General features: G+C 49.0%; 2 protein-coding genes and 1 long non-coding RNA gene across 5 annotated transcripts in view; 2 read left to right on the top strand and 1 right to left on the bottom strand.

The window, feature by feature from the left end:
* Positions 1-1445: 1445 nt before the first annotated feature.
* On the top strand, positions 1446-19347 carry HOPX (HOP homeobox). Of its 3 annotated transcripts, none has more exons than XM_019522302.1 (3): positions 1446-2024; positions 14767-14934; positions 18675-19347. In XM_019522302.1, the coding sequence occupies exons 2-3, from the start codon at positions 14791-14793 to the stop codon at positions 18750-18752; spliced, it is 222 nt and encodes a 73-aa protein (XP_019377847.1). In that variant the 5' UTR covers positions 1446-2024; positions 14767-14790; the 3' UTR covers positions 18753-19347. The 3 variants fall into 3 exon arrangements, with proteins under 3 accessions (XP_019377847.1, XP_019377849.1, XP_019377848.1); XM_019522304.1 differs by lacking the exon at positions 1446-2024 and adding an exon at positions 4028-4457; XM_019522303.1 differs by lacking the exon at positions 1446-2024 and having other exon boundaries at positions 13087-14934.
* A 1744-nt stretch (positions 19348-21091) lies between these two features.
* THEGL (theg spermatid protein-like) overlaps positions 21092-27316 on the bottom strand; it is a 40797-nt gene continuing 34572 nt past the window's right edge. The window contains exons 7-9 of the mRNA XM_019522301.1: positions 23031-23162; positions 22182-22357; positions 21092-21429 (exon numbers count right to left, since the gene is read on the bottom strand). Coding sequence (XP_019377846.1) covers positions 21315-21429; positions 22182-22357; positions 23031-23162 — 423 coding nt within the window. The 3' untranslated portion in view covers positions 21092-21314. The remainder of the gene's footprint in view (positions 21430-22181; positions 22358-23030; positions 23163-27316) is intronic.
* On the top strand, positions 23079-23760 carry LOC109301260. Its single transcript, XR_002098487.1, has 2 exons — positions 23079-23171; positions 23544-23760. It is a non-coding gene; the product is annotated as an uncharacterized LOC109301260 (long non-coding RNA).

Genomic DNA, 27316 nt, shown 5'->3' with positions numbered 1-27316 from the left:
CCCCAGGACCAGGAACCTCCTGCCATCCCCGTAGTTCCTGCCCTGTACCTCCAAGATGTTATGTGAGCAGCGGCTCCAGCCGGGCAATGTTCCCCCTCTGGGTGCTTGCAGCAAACTACTGGCCCTATTGCTCAAAGCCTGCTCTTGTATCTAGCATCTGGGCCCTCCTCCCAATCAGGCAGCCTCCTGCTGGCCATGTGACTCCTGATTGGGAATGTAGCCACCTGCAGGCTGGTCTGCTGTTTATTCTAACCCTTAAAGTGTCAGGCACCAAAGGTGCCCTGACACACCATCTCCATCCTCCCTATAATCACCGCACAAGTATTTGAAGACCGTTATGAAATCACCCCAGTTTTCTCTCCTCCAGACTAAATAACCCTAGGTCTTTCAGCTTTTCCTCATAGGTCTGGTCTCCCAGTCCCCTGATCACTTTTGTTTTTCTATGCTAGACTTTTTCTAAACTGTCCATATCCTTCTTGAAGTGAGGGGCCCAAAACTGGACACAGTAGTCCAGAGGAGGTTTCACCAGTACTGAATACAGCAGAAGAATCACTTCCCTTGATTTGCAAGTGACACTCCTGTTAATACCTTGAGATGTGTTGGCCAGTGTTTTCAGAAGGGCTGAGTACCCTTGATCCCAGCAGAAGCCCCTGAGAGCTCCAGGTGCCAAGACATTTCAGACTAGGCACTCAGCATACTGTTGCTCAGACTCAGGAAGCACCCAAACTGGGCCATTTCTCAGTCTAGAACTCAACTGGAAAACTGCAACCTTGCTCCATCCAGCAGCTTTAATGGCTGTGGGCTTCTCAAAGGGGAAAGTGGACACAGAAGTTTTCTCTTTTGCATCTTCCCCTGAAGCTTGGTTCCACTGTTTTTCCTAGAACAGTCATTGTTTTCAAAAGGTCCAACCAATGAATCATTCTCTCCTCCCAAGAGGTGCTAGGGGCTAGATGGCTCCTTCCTCATGACTGCACTGAAAGACACAGCATTGCAAATGCGTCCCACCAGACACAGTCCTGGGTGGCATTGTTTTGGAGGTAAAATCTACTCCCCGCTTTCTCCTGTCTCCAGGGGAGTTGACAGATGTCCTAGATAGATTGTGATTGTCTAATCTGACCTGATAAATGGATAGATCATCTCAGTTATGGAGTCCTGCCAGATGCCCAGTACTCATAGTAACAATCAACTGCTAATCCATGCTGCCTGCAAAGGCCCTTCGGCTGACTCAGCTGCATGGACCAGCCTGTTATTGCAGAGGGCAGTGCCAGGCTTCTGCCCATCCCCTACCTAACTACCTCAGTTGGCCCACACAGGGGCACTGGGGAAGGGATACCTACTGCCCAGTACAATGGAGTGCAGAATGCAAGCAGAAAAAGATCACACATGCACACGCCCTGGGGTCAGAATTACCATTGCAGCATGGTCCAGAGCCTTGCCGAGGTGTTGGGACGTACCGCAAAAACAAAAAATAGATTGAGCAGCTTTTGTTGTGAAGGCAGGGTTGCACCATCCCCACCCTCGTGGTGCACGTGGCATATGCACATTCCGTCCCTAAAGGAAGCAACCGCTCATTAATTAGGCAACCGTCAGAATGACACTCACCATGGCACGCTGCCAGAGGAAATGCACAAAATCAACAGCCTGCTCTTTGAACTGTGGCAACGTCTGACTACAAGCCACACTGCTCACACGTCTCTCATCTGATCTACAGAACCGGCAGTTTGGGTGTATTTTCAGAGAAAGGTGATCATAAGCAGGAAAACAAAGATATTAGCTGCATCTTGGGATGTGTCTGTCGAAGTGAGTTGAATGCCAAACCTGAATTACCAGCAGAGAGAGTGACTGAACATCCAGCCAGCTACAGTGATTTTCAGACTGCCTGTGCTGCAGGTTTTTCAGGTACCTGCTTGTCACACACACATACATACAAATAAGTGTGTTATCAGAGTCGTTGGCTTGCACAGCTACTTCATCAGTCTCACAGGACCTCTGCTTTTTAAGGACCAGATCACTCACAGCTCCAGGTGAGTGCAAAGCTCAATATCTGAACGCAGGGTATTCAGGCTGAGCCCAGGGAGGACCAAATAATTCTCCACTGATACTCTGTCAGTGAGGGATGCAGAAGAATTGGGGGCAAAGGACCAGTACATGTCACTCTGCATAGTGCTACTGAGAGAAAGGGGCCAGGCTATATCAGGGGTTTGCATTTATACTGGGAGGTTAAAATATGGGGAGTTTGCTCTACTTACTGCTGGTAGCCTCAGAACATTATTTAGTCTACCTTCACCAGATATTTTCTTAAAGGTATTGATATGTTGAAATTGGATGGAGACCAGTTTACATGTCACTTTTTAGGGGTTTATGTGTTCACTGACAAATCTGGCTTGTTTATCATGGGGCCAGATTGGGCCACCCTTTTTCCAATGAATAATACCTAACTCTGTGCATATCAAAATTGCATTGCTATCAAAACCCAGCAGTAAACAGTTTCAATAGGACTGCTTACAGAGTGAAGTACAATTCAGCCCAAGGACAGGGCACCAAACTGAGCCCTATTTCATGCACCTTTATTGAGCAGAGAAAGGGAATTTGCATGCTAGGGGTCTGTTTGACAAACTTGTTGTGGAAGGGCTTTGATGAATGTTGTTCTGGTTCTCTCATGAGCAGGAAACAGGTAAGATCTAAAAATAACCATTTAAACATCCAGTCATAACATAATCCACTGGCAACTGAAAGGTTGTGTTTGAAGAGCAGAGAACAGGGAAGTAAATGAGATGGAGCCCAGAAGCAAGTAATAGTTTGTAGATCAACAAACTATTAAATATTATCAGAGACTAAACTTTGAGAGGCTTTCCAAGGGGCCATAGCACCAGTAAATATTTACAGAGAGAACAGCCAAGCAGATAGTGCATCTATAAACTCAAATCAACAAGCTGAGGAAGCAGGAATTGTTTATTTTCTGGAACAGCAGCTGCTTGCTAGGTAGCTCATCGAGCTCAGAATTAACCTTTTTTTAGGAATTGGGCAATGAAACAGATGAATGCTTATCGTGAAGGACCATCAGGTGGGAAACTACAGCTCTCTTGTATTTAAATGAAAATACAGTGTTATCCCTTACAGAAAGAGCCTTTAGCAATATCCAGTAGATAGCAGGACAGTCTGGCACTACATGAAAAGCTAATAGTTGCCAGGAAACTAACTAAGTCAAACAGGTTTCAGAGAACCAGGTGTCTTTCTTGAGTGTCCTATCCTGGTTCTCAAACTTTTCTCTACCAGGACCCATTTGTAAATATTGATGATGAATCTTGACCCAGTGCCCCGCACTCCCGACCAGTCCCACCCCAGCGGGGGTGGGGGAATGTGGCATGGGGTGCCCCAAGCAGCTTCTTACAGGCTGAAACTCCATGTTTTTCTCCTTTAAAGGAGAATCCATTTTTAAAGTTTATTGATCCATTTTTAAAGTTTATTCATGACCCACTTTTGAGTGGTGACGCAGGGACTGAGAAACACTACTATAAGGGGCAACCCTCCAAAGGGAGACTAAGCCCTAACAGGTCTTTCCTACCTCTTACAGCCATCATTCATCTGTCTGCAATTCTCTATATAGTCACAGGAACTGAGCTGCATGTCAATACTACACTAAATGACTTTGTAGGGACAACTCATGTACCTGAAATGAATAATGTGTGTTGGCAGGTTTAGAACTATAGCTTGAAGTTGGCTTTGAGATGAGAGATGATTTAAGTGTGGCGGTTTCTAAAGCAGCCAGCTTCAGCCTAACTGTTCACTCAGGGAGTTTCATCTGTGACTCAGTGGGAGTCAGACCCACACTGGGTGCTTTTCAAAGTCAGGACCATCGGGATCTGATTTTTCACTGCGAGTTGAAAATATGTAGCTCTGTTGGAAATCAGGCTGTGCAGGCTTTATTTCTTCATTCATTCCTTTGGCAATCATTAGGTAAATCTTATCAATATGACTGCAGACAGGTAGAAAGGGAACCCCACTCTGTCAAAACCTTTCAAACTTTTATTTAAAAGAAATAGTCTCAAGAAAAAGCACTCTCACACATGATGATGATAGCAGCGCCCACAATGTGTTAAGACAGAGTCTGCATGCAGCATTAGCATTCATTGCAAAGCCTGGCCTCTCTCCTGCTTTGAATAAAGAACCCAGGACTTGCTCAGCCTTCTTTTCTTAGGAAACACACTCGTGCTGCTGAGTTTGATCCCAGTACCATGCTGTGTCAAGGCCACTGCCAGCACTTCAGAAGCTGCTGAGCGAACTCGGTGCTTAGAACTGTGCTCCCTGGGAAGGAAGGATCAACTGGTGTTGGGTTTCTATTCAAAAGTGGGGCAGGACAACAAAACAAGCCTGCTGGTGAATGTGAGTACTGTACACAGCCCTATCCTGAAGAGGCCAGACTTTGGAGTGCTCTGTGAAAGGGCGATTGTTGTCAGGTAGGTAATGATCTGCTGACATGAGTGTATTTGGAAACCAGAGTAATAAGCTCTTGTGGTAGAGGGAGCACTGAGGGAGGGAGAGCAAGGGTGGGAATGACGGCCTGAGATGGGATTGTTTGCGTATGCTTTAGGGGAAAGGAATGATTGCTTTATTTTCACTTTCATCTCTTAGATAAAAGCTCAGAGCTTAGTTAAGAGCATCAAACTGTCTTTTAGTGCAAAAGGGTGAAATAGGTGGGAAGAGCTTTACTACAATTAAAAATAAAAGCCTATTGTGCCTACCCATGACTCCTGGCACACCAACTTGTTTTGCTCCAACTTAATTAGCTGTGGAAAGCAGAGGCCCTGGGGTGGAGAGCGCCTAAGAAGACATGTGCACCCTCCATAACATGGCCTCCCTAGGTTGCTGGGAATAAGGGCATCACCTAAGTGTGTTCCTTAAGACCTTGCAGAATACCTTCATCCTGTCTGGTGTGTGCATTCTTTGTAAGTCTTTTAAAGCCTGAGGGAGGCATAGCTGGGAGTAAAGTCTCCCAAGTTCTGGTTCATTCACAGTATTTTAGTGTTGAGAGCACAGAAACACCAGAAGAGGGAGGAGGTTAGTCCCAGTGTTTATTGCATTGCCCTGGGACACAGGAGACCTGGATGCAGGTCCCACTGCTGCCACAACCTGTGGGCACTGCCGTAAGTGACATTTTGTCTCATGATCAGCCACTGAAAGTACTCTAAAGCCATGCCCTTATCAAAGAGCACAGTTGCAGAGTACTTTAAAGGGCCCCAAATCCAAGACATGAGGGTAATGAGGGTTCAGATGGAGGTGCTCCAAAGCAGAGCGCTTTCATTAACTTGTGTCAGTGTGAGCTGGGAGTAGGGTTGTGCTGATACAGCCCAGTCCTGCTCCCAACTCTGTCTTTGGAATGGGGCGGGTGGGGGAGGGGAGTAGAGGGAGCTCAGTCTGAGGGTTACTGTAACTCACGGTGCTTTGAGGGAAGTGCCGTGAGTTACCGCAAACCCCTGGACCCAACAGACATTCGCTGTTGGGTTCCAGGGGTTGGGGGATTGAGTTGCAGTTTAGAGTAACAACAAGTCTATGGTGTATTGCAGGGGTTGTCAACTAGGCATACATGTACCCCCAGGGGTACTTGGGAAGGCCCTAGGGGGTACATGTGGGCGGGTGGGGATGGAGCGCTGCCACCCACCATCCCATGCTGCTGCCTCCCAGGAACAGAGCCAGGGGTGCAAGGGCAGTGGCTCCCCTCTCTGGGCTGTACAGGCACTGCCCACCCACCCAGACGTGGTGGGAGGGAGTTCACATGTGGCGGCTGCCACCACCACCCACTGTCCTGTGCTGCTGATGCTCTGCCCTCCACCCCCTGCTCCGCGTCCAGCTGTTGAAACAGGTTAAAGGCTGCAAGGCGTTCAGATCCTACACCAGTCCAGATAAATAGTGGCCCATAAATGACTCCACGGAAGCAGTGTAAATCCAAATACCAAGGTACATGGGGCTTACTTGAAAGCCTCATTGCTGCTACTGGGGGCTTGGTTTATTCCCATCTAGGGATTGGCCTGATGTTTGTTTTTAAAGCCTCAGTAATTGGAAGCTGTTTGTCCTTGTTTCAAAACTCTAGTCACTTTAGCACATTTCTGAACACAGAAAGCTGCCTTCTCTCTACCAGAAGCCCTGGGTAGAATTAAATGCTGCTATAGGGCAGAGCTCACCTGTGCTAGCAGAATTCTTGTAAACTACCTGCCTGAGAGAAGTGCACTGAATTTAGTGGTGCCCTGCCAGCCAAGACAGGGTAAGGTTAGCCAGGTCCCTGTGCAAATCTAGATTTATAAGCTGGCGTGTGCATGGTGGGGCAGGGGGGCTTTTGTGCTGTGGTTTTACTGTGAAATGGCTTCCAGACCAGTGTCAAATCCCACATTAGTAAATCAGTCTGGTACAGGGACAGCTGAAAATCAAAGGCCCACATCTCATTAACGCTGAGTGCCTTCTCTCAACATGTGCATCTCCCAGGGCTGAAGTGTGGGTGCTCAGCCAATACAAAGTGGCTCTCGGCACATGGCCTCCATTGCAAAGACAAATAGAAATGTTTCACCTTGTTGAGAGAGATTTTTTTCTTGTGACACTAACTGCCCCATTGTGCCCTAATGTGGATACATAACTGCATGAGAGAAATCCCCATGAGGCCAGCTATGAGCATCTTATTCCTTTTCCACTCACCCTTCAAAAAGGCAAGCTCTCAGTAAAAGCAGGGGGTATTTATCAAATAAAGACTAAGAGGACACTGAAGACCTGCTCCTCAGCTCAGGTGACTTGGCAATTGGCATCACTACCTGGGAATCAAGTGGCCCAGATTCTCAGTTGGTGTCAATCAGTGCAGTCCCACTGGAGTCCATAGATCCAGAACCTGGTGAGTGCTCTCTGGCCTGCCTATGTTGGAGACATGGTTTCTGAAGTCTCTGAAGTGCTGCATTCCATACTTATACAAATACCCTTTATTGCTGAATTGTTTGTTCCTTATTGGTGAAATACTCCTGTTACTCTGACCTGATCACAGCTTCTAAAACAAAGAAGAACAACTACAACAAAAAAAAGCCCTTTTTTTCCAATGGGTTTTTTTCACTATGGATGGTGTTGACTGCACCATCAACCATCTGGGCTCCAGAGGCAGGATATGGGGGGGGTGCAAACCATGTGTTACAATAGGCTTAGACTGGATACATCACAGATGATCAGCAAAGCTCCCAGATCCATCTTGATATGTGTCAATGCAAGCCATGTATTCCCATTCTCCACCCCACTTGGGACTACACGTTACAGAGAATGCTAACTTCAAGCACTTGGCCAAATTTGAGGGTGTCTTAACGATACTGGTTGAGTGTCCATAATCTCTTAACTTACATGAAGCACAATGTCACAGCACAGCCTTGGCCAAGGGGCGAGAGCACAGACCTGACAGCAGCCTGCACAAGCATTCCTCCACTCCTGGTGCTGATGGAGCCATGTCCACCCTAAAGCAATGGTGGGAGAATTTCAGAAAATCCTCTAAGAAGCCACATCCACCATGCACAAGGATTCTGCCCAGCAACAGGGCAGGAGACAGACATGTGAGCACTGACCCTGCGATTATGGCGTGTCTCCAAAGAGCAACCCTATTAGTTCAGGGGATGTGGTAACAGCCTCTCCCCATGTGCCTTTCAGACCAGTAACAAACAATGAACAAAAGTCACAGCCCTGGGGAACCCTGGGCCGTCAGCTGATGTAAGGGTAATCCTTTTCCACAGAAATTGCCTTCCATAATGAGCTGCCTCAGGAGCCCAGTAATTCACTGGAGATTGTTAAGGGAAAATAAATGGCCATAAAGATGAAATGATGATATTAATATGCATGGCTTGAACCCCATATGCAAATCACTGTATTTAGAAAGAACACATTTTAAAGAATTCCATATTTATTGAGCATCGTCCACAGGCCCAGCATTGTAAAAAATAAAATGGCAGCACAGACCCTGCATAATGGGACTTCAGTCAAAATCAGACAGAAACACACGAGATGGGCCCAGGTTACACAGATCCAGACTTTCCCCAAGGCCCAGATGCTGGGACTCATCTCTGCCTGAACAATGCATTCAGTGTATGGCACAAGACCCAGTCTGGGAATGGTGGGAAAGCTGTGACAGAGGCAGATTAGTGCTGATCAGCAGGGTTGTTACAGATGAGACCTGAACACAGAGCAGGAGGTGACTCAGGCTGGGGAGGGGACAGGGTGTGGCCTGAGAAGAGACGTGGGCACCGGAAAGGAAGCAGATGAAAAAGCATCCATGTTTTGGGAGGGAGAGAAGGGCAGGGGCCGTGGGAGGAAAGAAGGTGAAGAAGTTGAGGGAGGCGTGAGCTGGTGGCCAGCACATATCATACACATCACCAGCTTGCCCAATGCATGCTCATAGTTGACAAACTCATAAGACCTGCCCTGTCCAGCCGCCTACTGTGTTCCCAGACTGGCCCAGCCAGATACCGTGGAACAGTGACACAACCCAACTAAGCAAATGGCAAGCACAGGGGGAAAGGAGGTCCTGGCATATCTTTATGGTACACCACCTTCCTGTCCATAGGATCTTCCCTGCAGCCTCTTTAGAGAGCTGGAGAATCCCAAAGCAAGGGGAGAACAGATGCAGATGAAGACAGGGTGGTCAGAGCTATGGTTATGTGGGAAGGGGGTTACAGAGGCCATAAAACAGAAGGATCCAGGACCGGAGGTGGAGGAAAGATGGTGCAGGGGCAAGGGTTAGTTTGGAACTCAGAAGACTTCAGACTGGTTCCCTTCTCTGCCGCAGGCTCCCTGTGTGGCCTTGAGCAAGTCAATTAGTCTACTCGGTGCCTCATTTCCCATCTGTGAAATGGGCTTATAGCATTAGTCAGCCTCAAAAGGGTATTGTGAGGAAAACACATTAAATATTGTGGGGGGTCAGGGACTATAGCAGTGCGGGTACAAGGACAGATAGACAGGAGATATCACTTCCTGCCTGGGGAGATGGGAAGAAAAATGTTGCTTTGGTTTTCCAACACTATATCCAGGCAGCCTGGTGAGGCCAAATTCACCTGTGATACAATGTAAAGCAGCTTCCTTCCCCTGCTGGACCCTTACAGTGGGAGCTGTGGAGGGGAGATGGTGTAGAGCCAGCCACCACCCACATCACCCAGTGATCCTTCCACACCAATGGAGACACCAAGGGGACAATTAAACTAGCCTTGGGGCTGTCTGTGCTGTGTGAAGGGGCTGTGCAGAGACTGGGGCTCCGGCCTTCAGCACTTGATACATGGAATATTGAAGGCTTTCCCATGGCAACAAGATGTCTTCAGACCACCAGCACTTCTCCCAAGTGTGCACTGCCCCTATGAACATGCAGAAAGTGTCCAGCCTATACTCCAGCCTGGCCTGTGCTCAGTGCCTTCCTATCCCCATGTGTGCATCCCTATCCATCACCGTCCACTCAGAGGTGGTTTATTCTGCTGCTTAAATCCCATGCTAAATCCCTGATTTTGAGAAGCTGGGTCTGGGTCATTGGGCACAACATTTCTCCTGCCCAAGTCAGTCTGTGTGCCTGCTAAGCACTCGGCATGTGTCACAGGGGTTTGCAGGTGATGGGTGCCCTGTGCAAAAAGCTCAACAGTCACACTGTGCAAAAAGCTCAACAGTCACACTGTGTAGGACGCTGTCTTTCCTGTGGCTGGAAAATGCTTGTGAAATCATGTCCCTAGCTCTGCATGTCACTGTTAGTGTAGTGTATGCGTGCATGTATGTGACTACAAAACAGCAGGGTAGGGTGGGGCAGTTCCTGAGTTTTTGCAAGTAATGACGTTAGGTTACAAGGATAGCTTGAAAAGGCAGAAATAAGCAAGTTGTTTGTTCACCCAGGTCTTTGTTTCCTACCAAGGATTAACAAAGTGGTCACACTATGGCGCATCCCCGGAGGGATGTAGGCGATGACTGTCACAGGCACATGAAAGCAGCTGTGTGTTTAAACATCACGTATCACAGCCAGTGCTTAGCAAATGAGTAATTCATTATCGAACATTGCACAACTAGCATGCAGGCCTATTTGAAACCACTTTCCATATTGCCAAATGGTTATTTTACTAGCAAATGCAGTTTTCAGTAGAAGCTGTGCCAATGGGCATGTCCATAATGTTTGTTGTGAGGACAGAGTTCAGAATGCATTCAGGGTCTGTCTGCCACTTTGGGGGGTTAATTGAAAATTAGCTAGCTTTTGGTATGGAGAGTGGCATAGGCTATGAGACCTCTTCATGTCAGAAAGCCAGGCAAATGCTTGGGTGGCTAATCCTGTCACTGCTCTACTAGCAGTCCACGCACCCGATGATTAAAACCAGTGCAAGTGTATCCTTCCAGCAATCACACCTGTGACTGTACTGCACAGGTACGCTAAAAAGTGGGGTAATGTTTTTAAAAGCACCTACATAACTCAAGAACCTTATTCCCACTTTCAGAAATGCTTGGGTAATAGGCCCAAGTCCCACTGGCTGGCAGCAAGGCTCTGGCACCCAAGTGCTGGTTGAGAATGAGACTTTTGACCATGTCCCTTGTGAAAACATGGCCCTGACTCTTGAGAGAATAGATCTGGAGGTTTGTGGCCCTGGTGGTTTGTAGCAAGCCCTCTGGGAAAAGAAAACAGAGATTCTGTGGGTCACATTTTAAGGTCCACTGAAAAAGGCCAGCATTCCCAGCAAGAGCCAGTTATAAGGAATGGCATGAGGAGTGATGCTGATCTCACAACTTTCTGCCATTTATAACTACTTAGAACCAGATCTTAATTGCATGGTGGGTTTTTAGAAAGTTCAGGAATGACTGAGTTTCTACCTCCACAGCACCACATCCATGGACAGCACAAGCACACATGCTGTCATTCATGTCATAGTGTCAGTCGTGGAGCAGGACTTGGCCGGGTTTTGGAGCAGGGGACTGCTTTAATGGAGCTTAGCTCTGACTACAAGATCCAACCTGGCCCATGCCATTGCAGTCTGAGCTGCAGCTATATTACCGTCCCTTCCCCCCTTAGTACTGCTGCTGCTTTACTCTGCCATCCAGGCAAAGTCCCCTGCCACTGAAGCCCCATGCAGAAGCCCCCTGCTGCCAAAACACTACCAGAGACCCTCCAGTTCTGTGAACCAGATAAAATGGCTCTGTGGGCCAGATCTGGCTTATAGGCTGTATGTTGCCAACCCCTGTTAATGCTGTAGCCACTCTGAAGGCTACAAAGACTTAAGCTGTACACCCCTTGCTCTCCTGGGCACATCATTCTTCCCCATTTGTGGCCCTTGGGAACTCAGGGTTTTGTATTTGGGAGAAATGCTAACTACCAGGGGGGAAAACCCTAATCTAAGTGATTTGTAAGAGTCTGATTCACCCTTCCTTCACCCATTCTGAATTATTAACTACCCTTCCCCTTGAGGATGCACTGCTCCATTTACAAGACCCTAAACTTCACTCAGTCATTCCATGGGACCAGCAAGGATCAAGGAGGCATGATGGGCATGACTACCCCATCTCTGGGGAGAAGTCAGCTCTAGGTAGGGGTCAGAGTCTGTGTGCAAAACCTAGACTCAGGATTCCTGAGCAAAGCCACAATTTTATGCAGTATAGCCCGTCTCTTCCCTTCTTGAACCTATATTTCCTAATACTTGCAGAGTCCTCCAAGGGCCCAAGGTGGGATTCTTACCACAAGGTGTGTCTCACACCTTTCAGATGCTCCTTTGTAACTGGCACTGCACTCCTTCAAGACCTCAAACTCCCCGTTGGCTGTAACAGCAAATCTAGACATATATGAAAGACAGAACAAGGACCCCAGCCCAGATCCTCAAAGGTGCTAGGCACCTCTGTCCTACTGATGTCTTAGGGCCTGGGTATAAGAGCATAACAGAAACATGTGAGAATACAGAAAAGCTTTCTGTGGTTTAAGGGTGGAGAATTAGGTAGACATTTCCATTTGCTTTTTAAGAGCTTGCAAATAAATGTGTATTGTGTTTGTCAGAGCTCCGCCAATCCCTGATAAACACATTACAACCCTGTGACATTGCATCTAGCTCAGCCTGAGGATGAGAAACGTGCCAAGATGTTTTCATAGAAATTCCTTAGCAGTGAAAACTGAAGGCATGAATGGAAAAGTCAGGTTTTGCCTGCACATGAGTCCAGCAGGAGCCATTAGGGTCACAGTGGGGCTATAGAGATTCATAGATTCATAGATTAAGGGTCGGAAGGGACCTAGTAGATCTTCTAGCCCGACCCCCCGCCAGGGCGGGAGAACAACAAAAAACCCCAAAAAGAGAAACGGGACTCAAATGAGTCCAGCCAGGTAGGCATCCAGCCTCTTCTTAAAGACCCCCAGGGTAGGGGCCAGCACCACTTCCCTTGGAAGTTGGTTCCAGCTCCTAGCCGCCCTAACTGTGAAGTAGTTTTTGCGGATGTCCAATCTATACCTCCCCTCCATCAACTTGTGCCCATTGCTCCTTGTTATGCCAGCGGGCGCTAGGGGAAACACCGTTTCCCCCAAACCCTTCTGGTCCCCCCTAGTGAGATGCACATGCCTTGGAAAGTTCCCTGGGTAACACATTTCATTGCATCCACCTGAGGTCCAGGAAATCTGCCTGTCAGTTGAGTGCCTTCCTAGAGGGCTGCATTCCCTTCTGTTTAGGTCTGACTGTTCTTTGGGAGTGAGCTGAATGGGGAAATGTACCTGTTGGGACTATAGGGTATCCTTGTATCTCCTGCCTTCCCACAAAAATTCTCCCCCACCCTGTCTTCTGCTTCCCACCTCCAAAATCTCTCTCACACTACTGCCTTTCCACCAAACTCCAGCTAGTGCACTGCATGTGCAGAGCCCACTCCTGCCACAGGCCCCTTCCCTCCCATAACCCATTCACACTAAGGTAGATGGGCTCCCCACCCCATGGGAATTGTGACATCAGCTCCCCCAATACCTCCTCACATAAGAAGCCCCCACAGTACACATAGAGGTACCACCCAGTGTAGTCCCTGGCCTCCTGCTCCCCCCACACAATGTATAGAGCTCCCCCCATGCATATGTATAAAGCTCCTCCTTTTTCCTGTCTCCTGCCCCCACACAAACTCATGCTGAGTTTGGAAAGCCTCACGTGATCTCAATGGGCTTTGCACCAGGCTTCTCCTGGATGATTAATGAGCTTCTCTTAAACACATCCCAAGCCATAAATCACTTCCCGGCACTGCCATCCTACAAGGTCTCAAGCCAAGCATGGAGGCTGTGTCTTGCCATTGTTACTGCTCCTAAGGTTTAAAAAGGAGAGCAGGGGAAAAAAGCACCAAGCAAAAGTACACTTGCACCTTTCTGACACCTCAGCAAGTAGCAACAAAGCTTGGGACATTCTCCCTGATGGGCAATTCTCCCTGACAGCACAGTCCTGTCACATCACCACTAGATGATGCCAAGACCTAAACACTGGTGTGGACAGCAACCCCCCTTTTAAATGCAGCAAAAGAGCTTAGCCATGTGGAGGGCAGCACAGCACAGACAGGGGGTCTGTCTGCAGCCTCCTCCTGGGTTCTTAGATCACTCATGGCACCGTAGTAGCTAGCCACCATGCTGCCTGGTTCCCTTTGTCACTGCCACACTGAGGTTAGTGTCTCCTGGTTGCGCCAGGAGGATTTCAGCTGTGCCCTGCTATGCAATTGTATTCAGTGCTGGCCATATTGTTCTGCTCTCTCTAGCAGCTGGATCCATGTAGACAGTTAGAAGTCTGCTACAGAGATCAGATGAAGGAGCTACTTCTTTTTCACACAGCATGTCATTAACTTGTGGAACTCACTGCCACATGATGTTGTGGAGGCCAACAGTTTAAACAGGTTCAAAAGGGTATTAGACCATTTCACTCAGGATAGATCCATCAGGATGAATGAAACAAGACACTCAGGGCTTCAGCTCCAGATTAGGCCTCCCCCAGCCTCTAAATTCTGAAAGCTGTAAGGGAAGAGGGGCAGGGGGGAGATCCACCTGGACAGGCCCAGCATAATCATTCTCCCCCTTAGCCTCCATTCTGTGCCACCGTAAGACACAGGATCCTGGGGTAGAAGGGCCTGTGGGCTGATTGAGTCTGGCATTGCTTGTGTTCTTACTTCTTTAGTTCAAGGGATTTTACAGCTGACGAGACAGTGTTCCGGCCCCAGTAATAGCCCAGGGAAGAACAGGCTATCCCACAAAGTGGTGTCTCAGACAGGTTTTCAGAGGATTGGGCTGAGTATTTCCTTAGGAAGGCTGCTGTATGCTTTCCCCATGAATTCCCCCATCAGTTAAGTTTTGTGTATTTGGAGGGAGGCTCACCTCTTTCAAATGCCTCTAGCAGCTGCCTCTCCCCTCCCCGCCAAGCAGGGTTTTCCTGGGGCTGTTCCAAAGAGACTGTGCTTTAAAAATCTCATTCACTTAAGCTGGCTGGCTGAGCTTGGGACAGCTGCCAGCCCAACGCTGCCCTGGTTTATGAGTGTGTCCACTGGAGCCCCAGCCATCCAGGCAGAGCTGTGCTCAGACCAGATGCAGCATACGCTGAACCGCAGCTCGGCTCCACTGGCTGCAGATGCTCTGGCAGCTGTTAATCAGAGCCAGCCAGGAAACTCAAGGCTGGAGCTGTATGTCAGGAACTGAGCGGGGCCTCCGCCCTGACAGCTCCAGCAGCCCAGGAGAGGACAAGGACACCCAGCCGTGCCGCCTGCCTGGGGTGCAGGCAGTAACCCCTCTCTCCTGCTGGCCTTTTTCCTCAGCCCCTTGCCCTGCACGGAGAGAAAATGGCCACAGAGCAGCCGCAGGACCTCACAGCAGAGCAGCTGGAAATCCTGGAGTACAACTTCAGCAAGGTGAACAAGCATCCTGACCCCACCACCCTGTGCCTCATTGCCGCTGAGACAGGCCTGTCTGAGGAAGAGACTCTGGTGAGTGAGCAACCCCAGTCTGAGCCATACAGCCCTGCCTGCCAGCCCCCACCATCCTGCCCCATAGCACCTACAACCCCACCCCCACACACAACCCTGTCCCCCACCTTCAAACTCCCATAGCCTCATTAGCCCTATAAGCCTGGTCCCTAGCACACAGCCCATAACACTTCTCCTTGCTTCACCCCATGCTCACAACTCGCAAACTCCATGACCTGCTCCTGATTCCACAGCTTTCTGCAGTCCCCTGCTGCTCTCCACACCTCTTAACCCGAACCCCATCGTAGCCTGCCCCCTTCTGCAATGTCAAACCCACCTGTGCACCCCACAACCTGCTCCTCACACTGCCCCCACTTCTGCATCCCCCTAACCCCACCTGCCAAGAGCCCTGCACCCCATGGCACACTGCCCTCTAATCTCACCCCAAAACCCCACTCCTGCAACTCCCCTCAGGTTCCCCGCCTCCCTTCACCCTACTGACCCAAGCCCCATAGCCTCAAAAGCCCACAACCTTACACCCATCCCACACCCTTGTAACCTCTACCTTGCACCTCAGGCACCAATAAGCCCCCACTGTCCCTCTCTACCATAATCCACCATGTTGCTCCAGCCTTGCCCTTCTCCTTACCACACCCTTCCCTACCCACCCCAGAGACAACAGCTCACCCACAGCCTCAACGCATACTTCCATAATGCCCTCGCCCTTCCCTGCCACTCCAGAGCTGCCCCTTCCCAACCCACAAGCCTTCTCGCCTTTCTCCTTTTCTCTCTTATGCTAGCATCTGGTTTGTCTGTCTATCTTGTTCACTTGCTTGCTTTCTCCCCCTCTCTGTTTTTCAAGCCTCTCTTTCTCCTGGTGAGACTGAAGAGCGGTCACTTCCCCTCCAGGCTATTGCTTGCAACCCAGTCTCAGCCATCACTGCTCCTCTGTTGATGAATTTCCCAGTAGCAGCCCTATGTCCCTGCCTCTGCAATCCTAATCCAGGCCATTACAGTTTATAGCAATCCTCTGAAATCTCACCTCACCCAGCCTCAGCTCGCTGCTTGGTCAGCACTCCATCTCCACATTTCTGTCCCCTTAAATCAGCCCATGAACATCCTTTGAATTTTCTCTGGGCTTTTTTGGACTTGCTGAAATGGGTCAAAGATGTCCTGGAATCCATTTCAAACTGCCAAACTTCTGTCAGGGTCTTTACTGGGGGCATGAACTGCAGACTGCTCATGGGGGTCTGTATGTGCGCAGTGACACGCACTCAGATGCACACACACACACACGGTCATTGGTGGATTACCTTGGGCACTGCCAGCTCTGATTCCTTCATTCCCTGCAGGAGTACATACATTAGCACCAGGGATTGCAGGGCAAATTAAGCAGCAATGCGCCTGAAATAAAAATAATGGAAGTGTGTTATGATGTAGAGTTTTGCTGGCCTGAGGAAATGGCTTCTGAGGACAATGAGAAGCAGGGAACACAACTGAACAGTAGGTCAGTGGTGGAAAAGCAGCTGCATCTGTGAGGAGGGGCTGACCACAGGGGCAGCTGCCCAGTGAGATTCACTCCTCTCCCCGAAGCACTTGGCACCTGCTGCGGTCTGAGAGGATATTTCATCCCACCACACACCACACAAGTTGCTGCAGCACACCTTCTTCTAGAGCCTCCAGCACTGAGCCGAGGTTGAAGCCCAGACCAGATGGGCCCCTGGTTCCCTTCCAGTATGACGGGAGAAGTTAAGCAAAGAGAAAGTCCTGCCCTCCAGGTCTGAGTGGTCCTTCTGAATTGCTCTGCCTTCCAGGGTGCCCACACAACCAGAGCAGCCAGTCTCACACCTTTTCCCCTGTGACAGCCTGGAGGTGTTTCCTCATCCTATAACACAGACCTGGCCCCACAGTGATCAGTGCACTGATGAACTTTAAGGTGCATTAATGCAGCTCATTATATCAAGGGATGCTGCCATCCCCAAGACGGCTGCAGCCTGAGCACCATATAGCAGCCTGTCTGTTCAGCACCCATAGGTCTTATTGCAGACACGTCACCCTGGGGCTCTGCAGTCCACACACACACACATCCACCCGTTCACAGACAAAGCCTCAGCACACTGATCAACCTGTTCGTCACACAAACTGGGGAAGGGAGATTGTGATTGATATTTCCATTCTTAACATCTTGGGAGTCACTTGGCTAGTACAGCAATTGGGGGCCACAAGCCCTGACATGGATCATGCAGCACAGGCTGAAGTATATGCAGAGGAAGGAACAGCTCAGCACCCACTCCTCCCTTCCCACTCAGCAGCTTTCTTCCTGCAAATTCCTGAAGCTGAATATAAGTAATACCCAGCCCAGAAGAAATTTTGCAGCCAATGACCAGGATGTGAAATTGAATGTTCCCAATTCTGATCTCATTTACTTTACTGTAAATCAGGAGTAATGCTGCAGTTAGTGAAAAAGCTGCAATGAGACACACTCCCCCCTCACCCCAACCTGCCCTTTGTAAATGTATAAGGGATGCTAGCATGCTATCCATCCCCTTTACTGTGCCGGCTTGTTTGTTCTCCACAACTTTTCTCCCCCTTCATCTTACCCTGAGTGCAGTGGAAATAAGAACCATCACTGATGTAGGAAAGTAATACTATGATGGGGAGGGCTCGCTTGCTGTTGTGACCAATACTGCACTACCCTGCTTGTTCCAGGCTGCTCTGGAAAAGCTGAGCAAAAAGCAAATCACATCAGATTCTCTCCATGCTGATTTCAGTCAAAGACACCCTCACAGAACAAACTGAGGTGCCTCGGTTCAGTCTTGGTAGAGCTCTTTTCCTGGCTGAAAGGATCGTGCAGATAATGACGAGAGGCAATGCCATGCAGTGGACCATTTGAGATGCACAGTGGCTTACAAAACTGTTGCTTCTTCCTTTATGAAGTGTTGATTCGACATAGAACTGCTAGCAAAAATAAAAAGTAGACTGCTCTTCCCTGGGCAGTCTGACTTGTCTTCACCTAAACCAGAAATACTCCTATAAAAAAGGACATTTGTAAAAAAAAAGAAAAAGAAAAAAAAGGTCACTTTCTTGAACAAATTGAAAGTGAAGTATTAGTGTAGTGACACTAATGACTGCAGCCTTTCCTTTTCTAAGCACACACACAAGAACTCCTCATTATTATTGACCAAGCACCATTATCCTGCTCAGAGAATCGCAAACACTGCTCCCATCCCTTAGAGCTCTGGCAGCGTGCAGGCTATAGTCCCTGTCCTTAAAAGCATTTGTTCATGCTTTACACATCCAAAGACTTATATTCATTCATGCTGTACATGCCTTACTGCCCAGTCTCTCATTTACACGCTGGCTAGGAGCACACAACTGCACCACTCTGTTGCACCATGCTGCATCAAAATAACATCTTTCATTCTCTCTCTCTGTTTCTCCCATCAAATGAGAGATCTCACTGCTGTGAGATAAGGCTGCTGGAAAACCAGATCCTACTGCCACTGACTGACTCATTCTTTTAAAAGCCACTGTGTAAGACTACAGGTAAAATTTTCCAAATCACTTCACTGATTTAGGAGTCTCACTCTCACTGATATGCGGTAAACTTTGGGCTCCTAAATCATTTAAGTAACATTTGGAAATGTTATTCTGTGAGTAACTGAAATGGAACAGACTGATTGCAGTTGAAGAGAGTTGCTGAGTGCCTCATTCCCTGTTTCAGCAGCACATTCACCCTCATGCATTTCTGTTTTCCCTAGAAATGGTTCAAGCAGCGTCTTGCAGAGTGGAGAAGATCTGAAGGGCTCCCCTCCGAGTGTGGCTCAGTCAGAGACTAGCCAGCAGACCCCTCACTGGAGACAACCAGGAATCAGGAATTTGGCATTTAGCAAAGATTTGGGGAATTTCTTTTCACAATAGATTTGACAGGCCAAAGTTACATCTTGCTATTTAACATTATTATTTTTTATTTAATGTGTACATAACCAGGAAAGAATAATTATCTCAAATGTTATGCAGCTTTTGAAATGTATCACACAATAGCTCAAAGGAGAACAGCTACACACTCTGCTGACTAGAGCAGCAGAGTGGAGCTCCTGACCTTGCCCGGAGCTCCTAGCAAAGCTAACCAAGAAAGGGCAGAGTTAGAGAAAGAAAAAATATTTCCTTTTCTGATGATCCCCAGATGCAAACTTCGTGCTGGACTGAGCATGCTCAGCTCCCAGCTCTCAGAACACCAGCTGTGCTCTTATAGTGACCTTGGGCTACACTGTGGACAGGAATCTAACACTGCTGTAATGGAGAACTGAGTGAATACACCGCATATAAATCATGCTGAGAGCCCTTGAATTTGTCTTAAATGAGTCTATTAGGTATCATGGAATGAAAAGGACTATTTTTTCTGATGAGTTAATAAAGAATATTTTAGTTGAACTGACCATATGTGTCCTGTTCACATGTGCATGTCTTGTCACAGTTTTATGAAGACTAGATATCAGAGTACCTGGTTCTCACCACTACAGCCTTGCTTTTTCCATCCATGGCCCATGGTATTCACTATGACAGTTCAGTGCCTTTCTTCACTTTGAACCCACCCTTCTTTAAAATAATCACTGGCCATCTCCAAGGACTGGAAGGATTAGAGTATTGGTTCCTTCAGTTCCATTTGCAAAAAACACGTTGAGATGTTTGTTTCTGTGTGTTAGCTTTAGGGTTAACTTTTTCTTTACAGTCTTTTCTTCTGACCTGTTATATATATGTATGGGCTTTGTGACCAAATGGGCAGGCTGGCTCTTCCTCAGGAACAGAGACCAGGACTCTCTGAAGAGTCCCAGAGTTGTGGAGGGGGATGTCCAAGTTCCTCTGCTCAGAGAAATCTGACAAAGGGGTAAGAGACCCTACAGGGAACCCAGGGTCAGAGAGGACCAGGGAACGGCCCCCTCCACATCAGCCAAAGGGAAGGCATGGGGAAAATGACCGGCAGCCTCTTGAAAGGAGCAACAGGCGTGATGGAAGTATCTGGCTCTGAGGAAGTTATCTGGAGAGGAAAGGAGCCTGGGCAGAGAGTGTGGCTGGGAGTGGCCCCTTGCTCTTGTTTAGAAGCTAGGACATCCATTGAGGTGGGAGACCACCTGCTTTCTGCTGCTCTGAGCCCATGTATGTCCCTTGTCAAAAATGGAAAGCAATTGTGTATGACCTTGCTGCTATTTCTTTTGTTTAGCTGAATCCAATCCCGGCTGAGATGTGACAATTATGCTGATGACATTCATAAAGGCTCATACACATTGTGTTAACCTGGTGCTATGGCAAGAGCCTGTGTAAGCTTTCAGATGTCAGCCACAAGAATGGAGACTTAATGCTGTGACAAAGCCAAAGGCCTCACTGCAACATAAACCTTGCTCTGGGGCACGCGGCAGTGGAATCCCAGCTATTCCCCACTGGCAGACAAAGCCATTCCTTCCCCATCTCAAAAAGGATGCAGACTGGCTGCTAGCATGAGTGCTGGATATTTATTCGCTTACAGTATGCTGAATACCATCCCTTTCATGGGAGACTGAGTTGGTCATTACAGATCTGGGATGCTTCTTCACATCACCACAGAGGGGGTGTCTACACAAGATGCTACATTCCTGTAGCAATGAGCTACTGAGTCGTAGCTCATTGCTACGGTGACGTAGCATTGCCGGGCATGAACTTTGATGCTGACGTTACTGCACAGTAGCAGCTAAAAATAACCATGCAGCAACAGGACAGCACAGTAACACTGGTTACTATGCAGTCATTTAGTACTTGCTTCAGCAAATACTAAATGATGGCACAGTAACAGTTACGCAGTCCACCACACATGGAGATGCACCCATTGCATTGCAAAGCACAGGAGCAGAGCTACTGTGCACACTACTCAAGTCCTGCTTCCCACCGCCAACCCCACATTTAAAGCCCTCTTATCCTTAGACTCCCTGCACCAAGTCTGATTTACCTGGAAACTCATCTGAAAAATGTCTGTTTGAATACACCACTGGACAAAATAACTAAACTGAATGAAGTCATGAAAGTAGTGAATTAAGTGACAATGAAGTAGGTAGATCCAGGAACGTTGCTCAGCAGGTGCGAGAAGAAAAGATGCTTCTTATAGAGGAACTTACCACAGCCCTAATAATGCAAAAAGTTACTGAGATCTTATTTTGCGCACAGTTTTATTGGGGATTTGGGAAGGATTTAAAAGCAGCAGTTGAGCTGCAAGAGGAGTTTTCCCTCGTTTTTGTTCACATACCCTCCTGCCAAGTCTACACTCTACCTACAGCCTATAATCAAACACACCAGGGAAGGGACCAACTTGTGGGAAAGCCACAAGTCTCTTAGGGGTTAAGGAAGGGTAGTGCCATGTGGAGTCCAAAGGTTCAGCGCTCAATGGGGTGGGCGAGCTCTAGAATTCGACTGGAACAAAATGCCTTCTTGGCAGACTCCTTTACTGTAAACGCATCTGGATTGAACTGAGCAACATTCATAGGGGGCCTGGAATGATGAAAAAACAGAGAAAGAGACAAGTTAAAGGTATGAACTGGAGCTGAGAGAGTTCTGGGAACTGCCTAATTATTTTAACAACTGGAGACTAGGTTCTGAAAATAGAGCTAAAACAATTATACCTTACACTCTCAGGGGAACCTCACCAGACCACATGCCTTATATTCTATACAAACCCCCAGCAGCCTCCCCTCATCTTCCAGCTGGGATTTCACAGTGGATGCTCTTGGGCATTCCCATGGTATTAAGCAGTCATCATTATTGCAAAATATACCTCAGAACATTCCCTCGTGACCTGTGATGCATTGCCAGAGATTATTAAAACTCAACTACATTTGACAAAATAAAGAGACGGGGCATTGTGGGAAGCATTCACTTAACTTTTTTATTCACTGTTAACTAGTGTGCCAAAGTCACTCATTTTATGGTGGCTTCCCATGTTCTTTATAGATCACACTTTCCATCTCAAAGCACTTCTCACACACACATACACACAAAACCCCCTTCTTCCAGTACAGAAATGAATGCACCTCTGAGATGGACTGGCAGCTGTTCAACAGTGCAACTAGCTATGGAGTTTCTACAGAATTGACTCAGATTTGATATGACATGGTCCTAGAACCAGCCAATGAAGCACAGGAAAGATGGGCAAGACAAACTCTTTGTGCACATCTGCCACCACTGGACAGCCTGTCACCTCTTCCCTTCATGGCCCCTGCAAGCCCTCCAAGGGGAGCACATACCTCTTGGAAGGCTTCGACAGCTCCACAGTCCTAGGAGTCGCAGAAGTGTGCTTAGCTGCTTTTGACACTGGCCATTCAGCATCCCGGACTGGCAGATACTTGGGAGACACCTGTTTCGCTTTAGCCAGCTCTGATGTTCTAGAGCTGGCCGTGGCTTGCTGAGCAGACTTGGACACCTGGGTGAGGAATCCAGAGAGCTCCCATAAGCTGCATCCCAGGAATGGCCACATCTCCATCACGGTAGAGTGAGCACATTGCTGTGCCCCTCAGCCAGCAATGTGCTGCACTGAGAATCTTGGGATGGCAAACGCAGCTGGGGCAGCAGCAAGGGCATGTGCTCATGGTGAGATGTGCCACTGGATGAAGCATGCTGCTCTAGCTGTTGTCCCCCAGGGGCTTTAAGAACAGCCCTGTGCAGAGCTAAGGGCAGGGATCCAGAGGTCAAAAGCTAGGGACTACAAGTAGGAGGATCTGTATGGTGGGCAGCTGTCCAGCTCTGCCCTCATCCAGCCAGTTCACTGGCTACCACACACCAGAGACCTCTTGCCTGTCTGCTTTGCTCTCATGCATTGCCCATCCCCACATATCTGAACACTGTACACTATGCCCAGGGCAGCTCCAAACTGGTCAAGGGATGCAGTCCTCCATGGACTTCTTGCCCAGATGCAGCTGGCCCTATGTGCACTAGATGGCAACAATACCGTGGCACAGGAGCTCGTGTGCAGTCTGTATGTACACAGTGTGGTTTGCAGTCCAAGGGAAAGTGAAGAGAGGAGTCTCTTCAGAAGGAAGGATGGCACATCTGAGAAGGCCATCATGTATCAAGAGAATGTGGCCACGCCGCCTTACCGGCCAGATGACAGCTTCAGGATGGCCCCGATCATAGCACCATGAGTCCTTCCGAACCCGAGGCTGTGCAAGGTGCTTTATTCTTTGAGACACTCTAGCTGTCTTCGCAGTGTCTGTAACATGTGTTTCAGCCTGTGAAGAGTGAACAAGCCAGCACTCAGGCAGGGCAATAGGGTAAGGGCCAAGACTGGCAAACACAGGGCTTTCTTCAGCTGAGGCATCTACAACTGATCACTTGATGCCCAGAGGAGTCTGCAGGGCACTTGCAACTCCCTTGGATTTGGGGTAAGTGGTCTGCTAATCAAGCCATTTTTCACTAAAGGGGTCTAGGCAGGGAGTTTGGTACCTAACTCCAAGGGCCCAGCACTAAAGGTGGAGGAAAGCCCACAGCTTCCCTGAATCCTGAAGACAACATCATGAGAGACTCTCTCTCAGGCGACTCATGTTGTGGAGAAGTACAATTCAATGCACCTCGTGTTCCAGGGGTTCTTTAAAAACCCAGCCTTGGGAGAGCTGGATGCCATTTGGGGTTCTTTGGGTCACCTGGTCATCTCTGGGAAGCAGTAGAAGGGAGGAGGACACCATGAAGCAACTGCCCCATCAGGCAGGAGGAGCTGCTGGCCATGGAAAGGAAGAACCACACATTGTTCACTGTGGCATATTCACAGTATTCAGCTGCAGGCTGCCCCAGAGCAGCAGGTCTGGGAGATGAACATAGAGGTGGGAGACAGGAGAGAAAAAGGGTGTCTTTGCATGTTGGGGGGTTGGAGAATGTACGCTCCAGCCAGCCAACATGTTCAGCAGAAGACATCCAAGGAAATGCTGGGGACCTAAGGGTTAAACTGAAAAGGGAGAGGGGAGAGAGGGGGAATAGCAAGCAGAGTACTTCATAGATAATGACGAGCTGTGTTGCCTCCGGACTGCAGCCAAAATTCTCAGAGCCTGGGAAAGTGCAGCAGCAGGCCCACAAGGCCTCAGGGGACCCCAGCACATCCCTGCACTCTCTTACCATATGGCCCTACTACAGGCCCTGTCCCCAAGCTCATGCTCTGTCCTCACTGCCTGCCAGGTCCTTCACTCAACAGCCCCAGTCCCCATGACCTGGGACCCTCACAGCTTTCAACCCCAAATGCTTCAGCCCAGCACTGCCCTTTCCCCTGGCTCTGAATCCTTTGTCCTGCCCTGTCCCTCAGCATCCAAGCTTTCCCAGCCGCTCCACAGGTTTCAGCAGGCTCCCAGCTGCAGGGCAGTCAGCACAAATCCTGGCCAGCAAGGAGGGCAGTGTTCTTGGCACCCAGCAGTTCCATGGCCGTCAAGTTTCTTGAAGGTATTGCTGCCAAGGAGGGCCATGAAAGAGGACAAGAAGGTGGCTTTGGGGTGTCAGGGGAGCCTCTCCCAAGTGTGAGAGGCAGCCTGGAGAAAGCACAGGAAAACATGTTCCAAAATTTAGCAAGGAGAATTTTACAAGACCAGCCAGAGATCTGCAGCCCATTTTAGGCCATGAATAGTTTAGTAATCTTTGTTTGCCATCCAAGTTATTTCTAGGAACACAGAGAGTAGGATCTCTCATCTCAGCCAAGCATCGTCTGTAGCAGGATGAGGTTGGGTGTTTTATTATTAACACCCTCCTCTGGTCCTCCACTCCTGCCTCCCTGGTCCCCTCCTCCCTCACTCTCCTGCCACACCTTTGCTGTTTCTGAAAAATGCTCGGAGGCTGCCCAGAACCCCAGAGGACTCACGAGTCTAGGCCCTACCACTCTCTTCTTATTTTAACTCTCAATGCCTTAAAGGTTGTATTCACGGCCTCTGACTGCCCCTGCAGCAATGCCCATGCCTCACAGGTGCCAATACTCCATCTTTTCAATGGGCTGTCAGCCCCAAGTTCAATCTCTTGCTTCTTCCGTCCCTTTTATCTTCAGGTCCTGTCTCTCTCAGGCACTGGGCCCTGGCCTGGTCTCTGATACTCTCAGGCGTGGGGTCTCTCACCTTGGTTCCTGCCTCCTCTGGCTATTTCTGTAGCTTGGGTTCATGCCCCAGCAGGCTCAAGCCTTTCTGTGACCCACCAGCACTACTGGGACCTCCAAACCTCCCTTTTCCAGTCTGGCCCCTGCCTTAACACAACACATCCCACCTCAGGGTGCAAGAGAAAAAAGGTACACTGTCTCTAATTCATACAGCCCTGGTTTGGGCAGTCCTACAGCCAGCAGTAAAACTAGCTAGTCTAGTAGGGCAAATGAAGCCCACCTGGGTAACCCAACCTGAGCTTCTAACTACCTGGTTCCCAGAAGTCCAACCCCCAACCACGGTGCCTCAGCACACTGTTTCTCTTTCCCCTCCTTGCCAGAGGGCTCTGTTCCTTCACAGGGCTTTCTCCCACAGCTGTGCAACGCTGTGCTTTCTGCTCCTCTGCACCTCCCTTGCTTCTGAGAAAGCCCTTATCTCACTCTTCCCAGCCCTAAGTGACGGTCTTCTTGATTATGGAGTAATTAGTGGCTCCTTTCTGCCTCCCTACTGCCTGCTGTCTGGCTAGCATGTTTTATCTCCCCCACTTATTTACTTGCCCAGTGACTGGCTCCCTGTTACACCATCCTTTGGCCTTGGCAGCTGGAATAAAGTAGGCACAATCCTGCACCAAAAATACAAGCTAGATACAAGCCAGATACCATGCCCCCCACTCTGGCCTGACCCTGACACAATGGAAGTCACTAAGGAGACAAAATCATTGTCTTCCTAGAATGCATCCATTGTTCTTTAATTTTTTTGTTTGTTAAAATATTATATCTGTCACATGCTGGTCACAGAGTGCTGAAAGCACCCAAGGGGTAGTTAGACCAACTTTTTTAGCACTGCAGCTGAGCTGACCATCTGGGCAGTGCTGTGCTGGAGCAAGCCATACTACCTGAGCATCTTCTGGCTCTGGAACTGCAGACAGGATAGTCATGTTAGCACACCATGGCACCCTGGTTAATCCACAAGGCTAAGCACAGTTAATCCATCTGCCCACAGCACCATACAAGTGAGGCTAGCCTACTTTAAGCTTGGGAGCTAGAGCAAACGTGACATGTCTCAGCACAGCACTGCCTTGCACCATATAGACTTGTCCTCTCAGTCCAGATTTCTGTGGTGAATAGGACTTGTGCTTGCGTGCTTCTTCATCTTCCCCAGCTTTCGCTAAAGGATTCAGCACAAATGAAAATCATGATTGAGCTACAGACAATTGCACAGGGGAGAACTAGCTACACAAGCAACATGAAGGACAGGTTTCTCTCTGAAGGCTGCAATATATCCTTCTTGCGGCTGAGTCAAAGCCCACATTTGTTAAATGCAAATCCTTGTGTATCCATGAAGAACAAACAGACAAAAGCTAAGGCAGATCCCAGGGGGTGCAGTAGTGCTGTTTTACCCTGCTTCTGCCACTGCTGGCTCCACTCAAGCCCAGCACCCTGCAGCTGGAGCCCCTGGGCTGGCAGAGGACACCAGGGCTTTGAGCAGGAAGTAGGCAAAGGAAGGCAGGGCCCACGCACTACCACAGCTGTCCTGGGTATGAGGGGAGCCCCAGAGCATCAGTGAATGGCTACACAGGGTGCCAAGCTTGGCTGGGGACAGCAGCAACAGCAGGCAGGTTTCCTCTTCCTGTACCTGCTCCCTGCTCCCCCTCCCCCACTGTCCCTACTACCCAGAAGAAGGTGCAAGAAGAGGAAATCCTCCCCCATCTCTCCACCCCACTATCACTGTCTCTGACTGGCGCAGGCATAGGGGAAGCCCAGAGCCACTCCTGCCCCACTCTAGTCAGATTCACTAAGCAACTGCATGGTGTGCGAGACCCGGCCAGGGACAGCCATGGGATAAGGGAAAGCACTGTCCTCCTTCCAGCATCTACTACCAGACCCCAAAGGACACAGGGGGTAAGCAAGAACAGACACAGGAAGAATTAACCCTGCCCAGCTGTTTCCTGGATCCTATCTGGTCCCCTGAGCTAAGAAGAGTAGCAGTGCAGCTCCCATATGTACCCTGGCCAGCCAAGGACAGCAACAGCAGGGAGCAGGTCCTTCCATCCTGTACCTCCCTGCCCCACCCTCAGCATCCCCCACTGACTCAGGGGCTCCAACCACACCATGCCCCCATCCCACTTCATGGTCTAAGGGATGATGTGCCTCACCCCTTTATTAAAGATCTGCCCCTGGACAAAAGGGTACTTTTCTAAAAGAAAAGTCAGGTGTGGTTGACAGCTCCCAGAAGGCAGAAGAAGCCTATGTATCAGAATGGGACCAATGCTTTTCTCATGA

This window comes from Gavialis gangeticus, unplaced genomic scaffold (genome assembly GCF_001723915.1).
Source record: "Gavialis gangeticus isolate Ggan-Ray unplaced genomic scaffold, GavGan_comp1, whole genome shotgun sequence".
Lineage (NCBI taxonomy): Eukaryota > Metazoa > Chordata > Crocodylia > Gavialidae > Gavialis > Gavialis gangeticus.
Note: the sequence above shows the minus strand (reverse complement) of the source record. Positions and strands in the feature narration are given on the sequence as shown.

Excerpts from the sequence above, each read along its gene's own strand:
- HOPX (XM_019522302.1), top strand. The coding sequence starts at position 14,791 with ATGGCCACAGAGCAGCCGCAGGACCTCACAGCAGAGCAGCTGGAAATC. Across the intron at positions 14,935-18,674 it reads TGTCTGAGGAAGAGACTCTG|AAATGGTTCAAGCAGCGTCT; the intron begins GTGAGTGAGCAA and ends TGTTTTCCCTAG.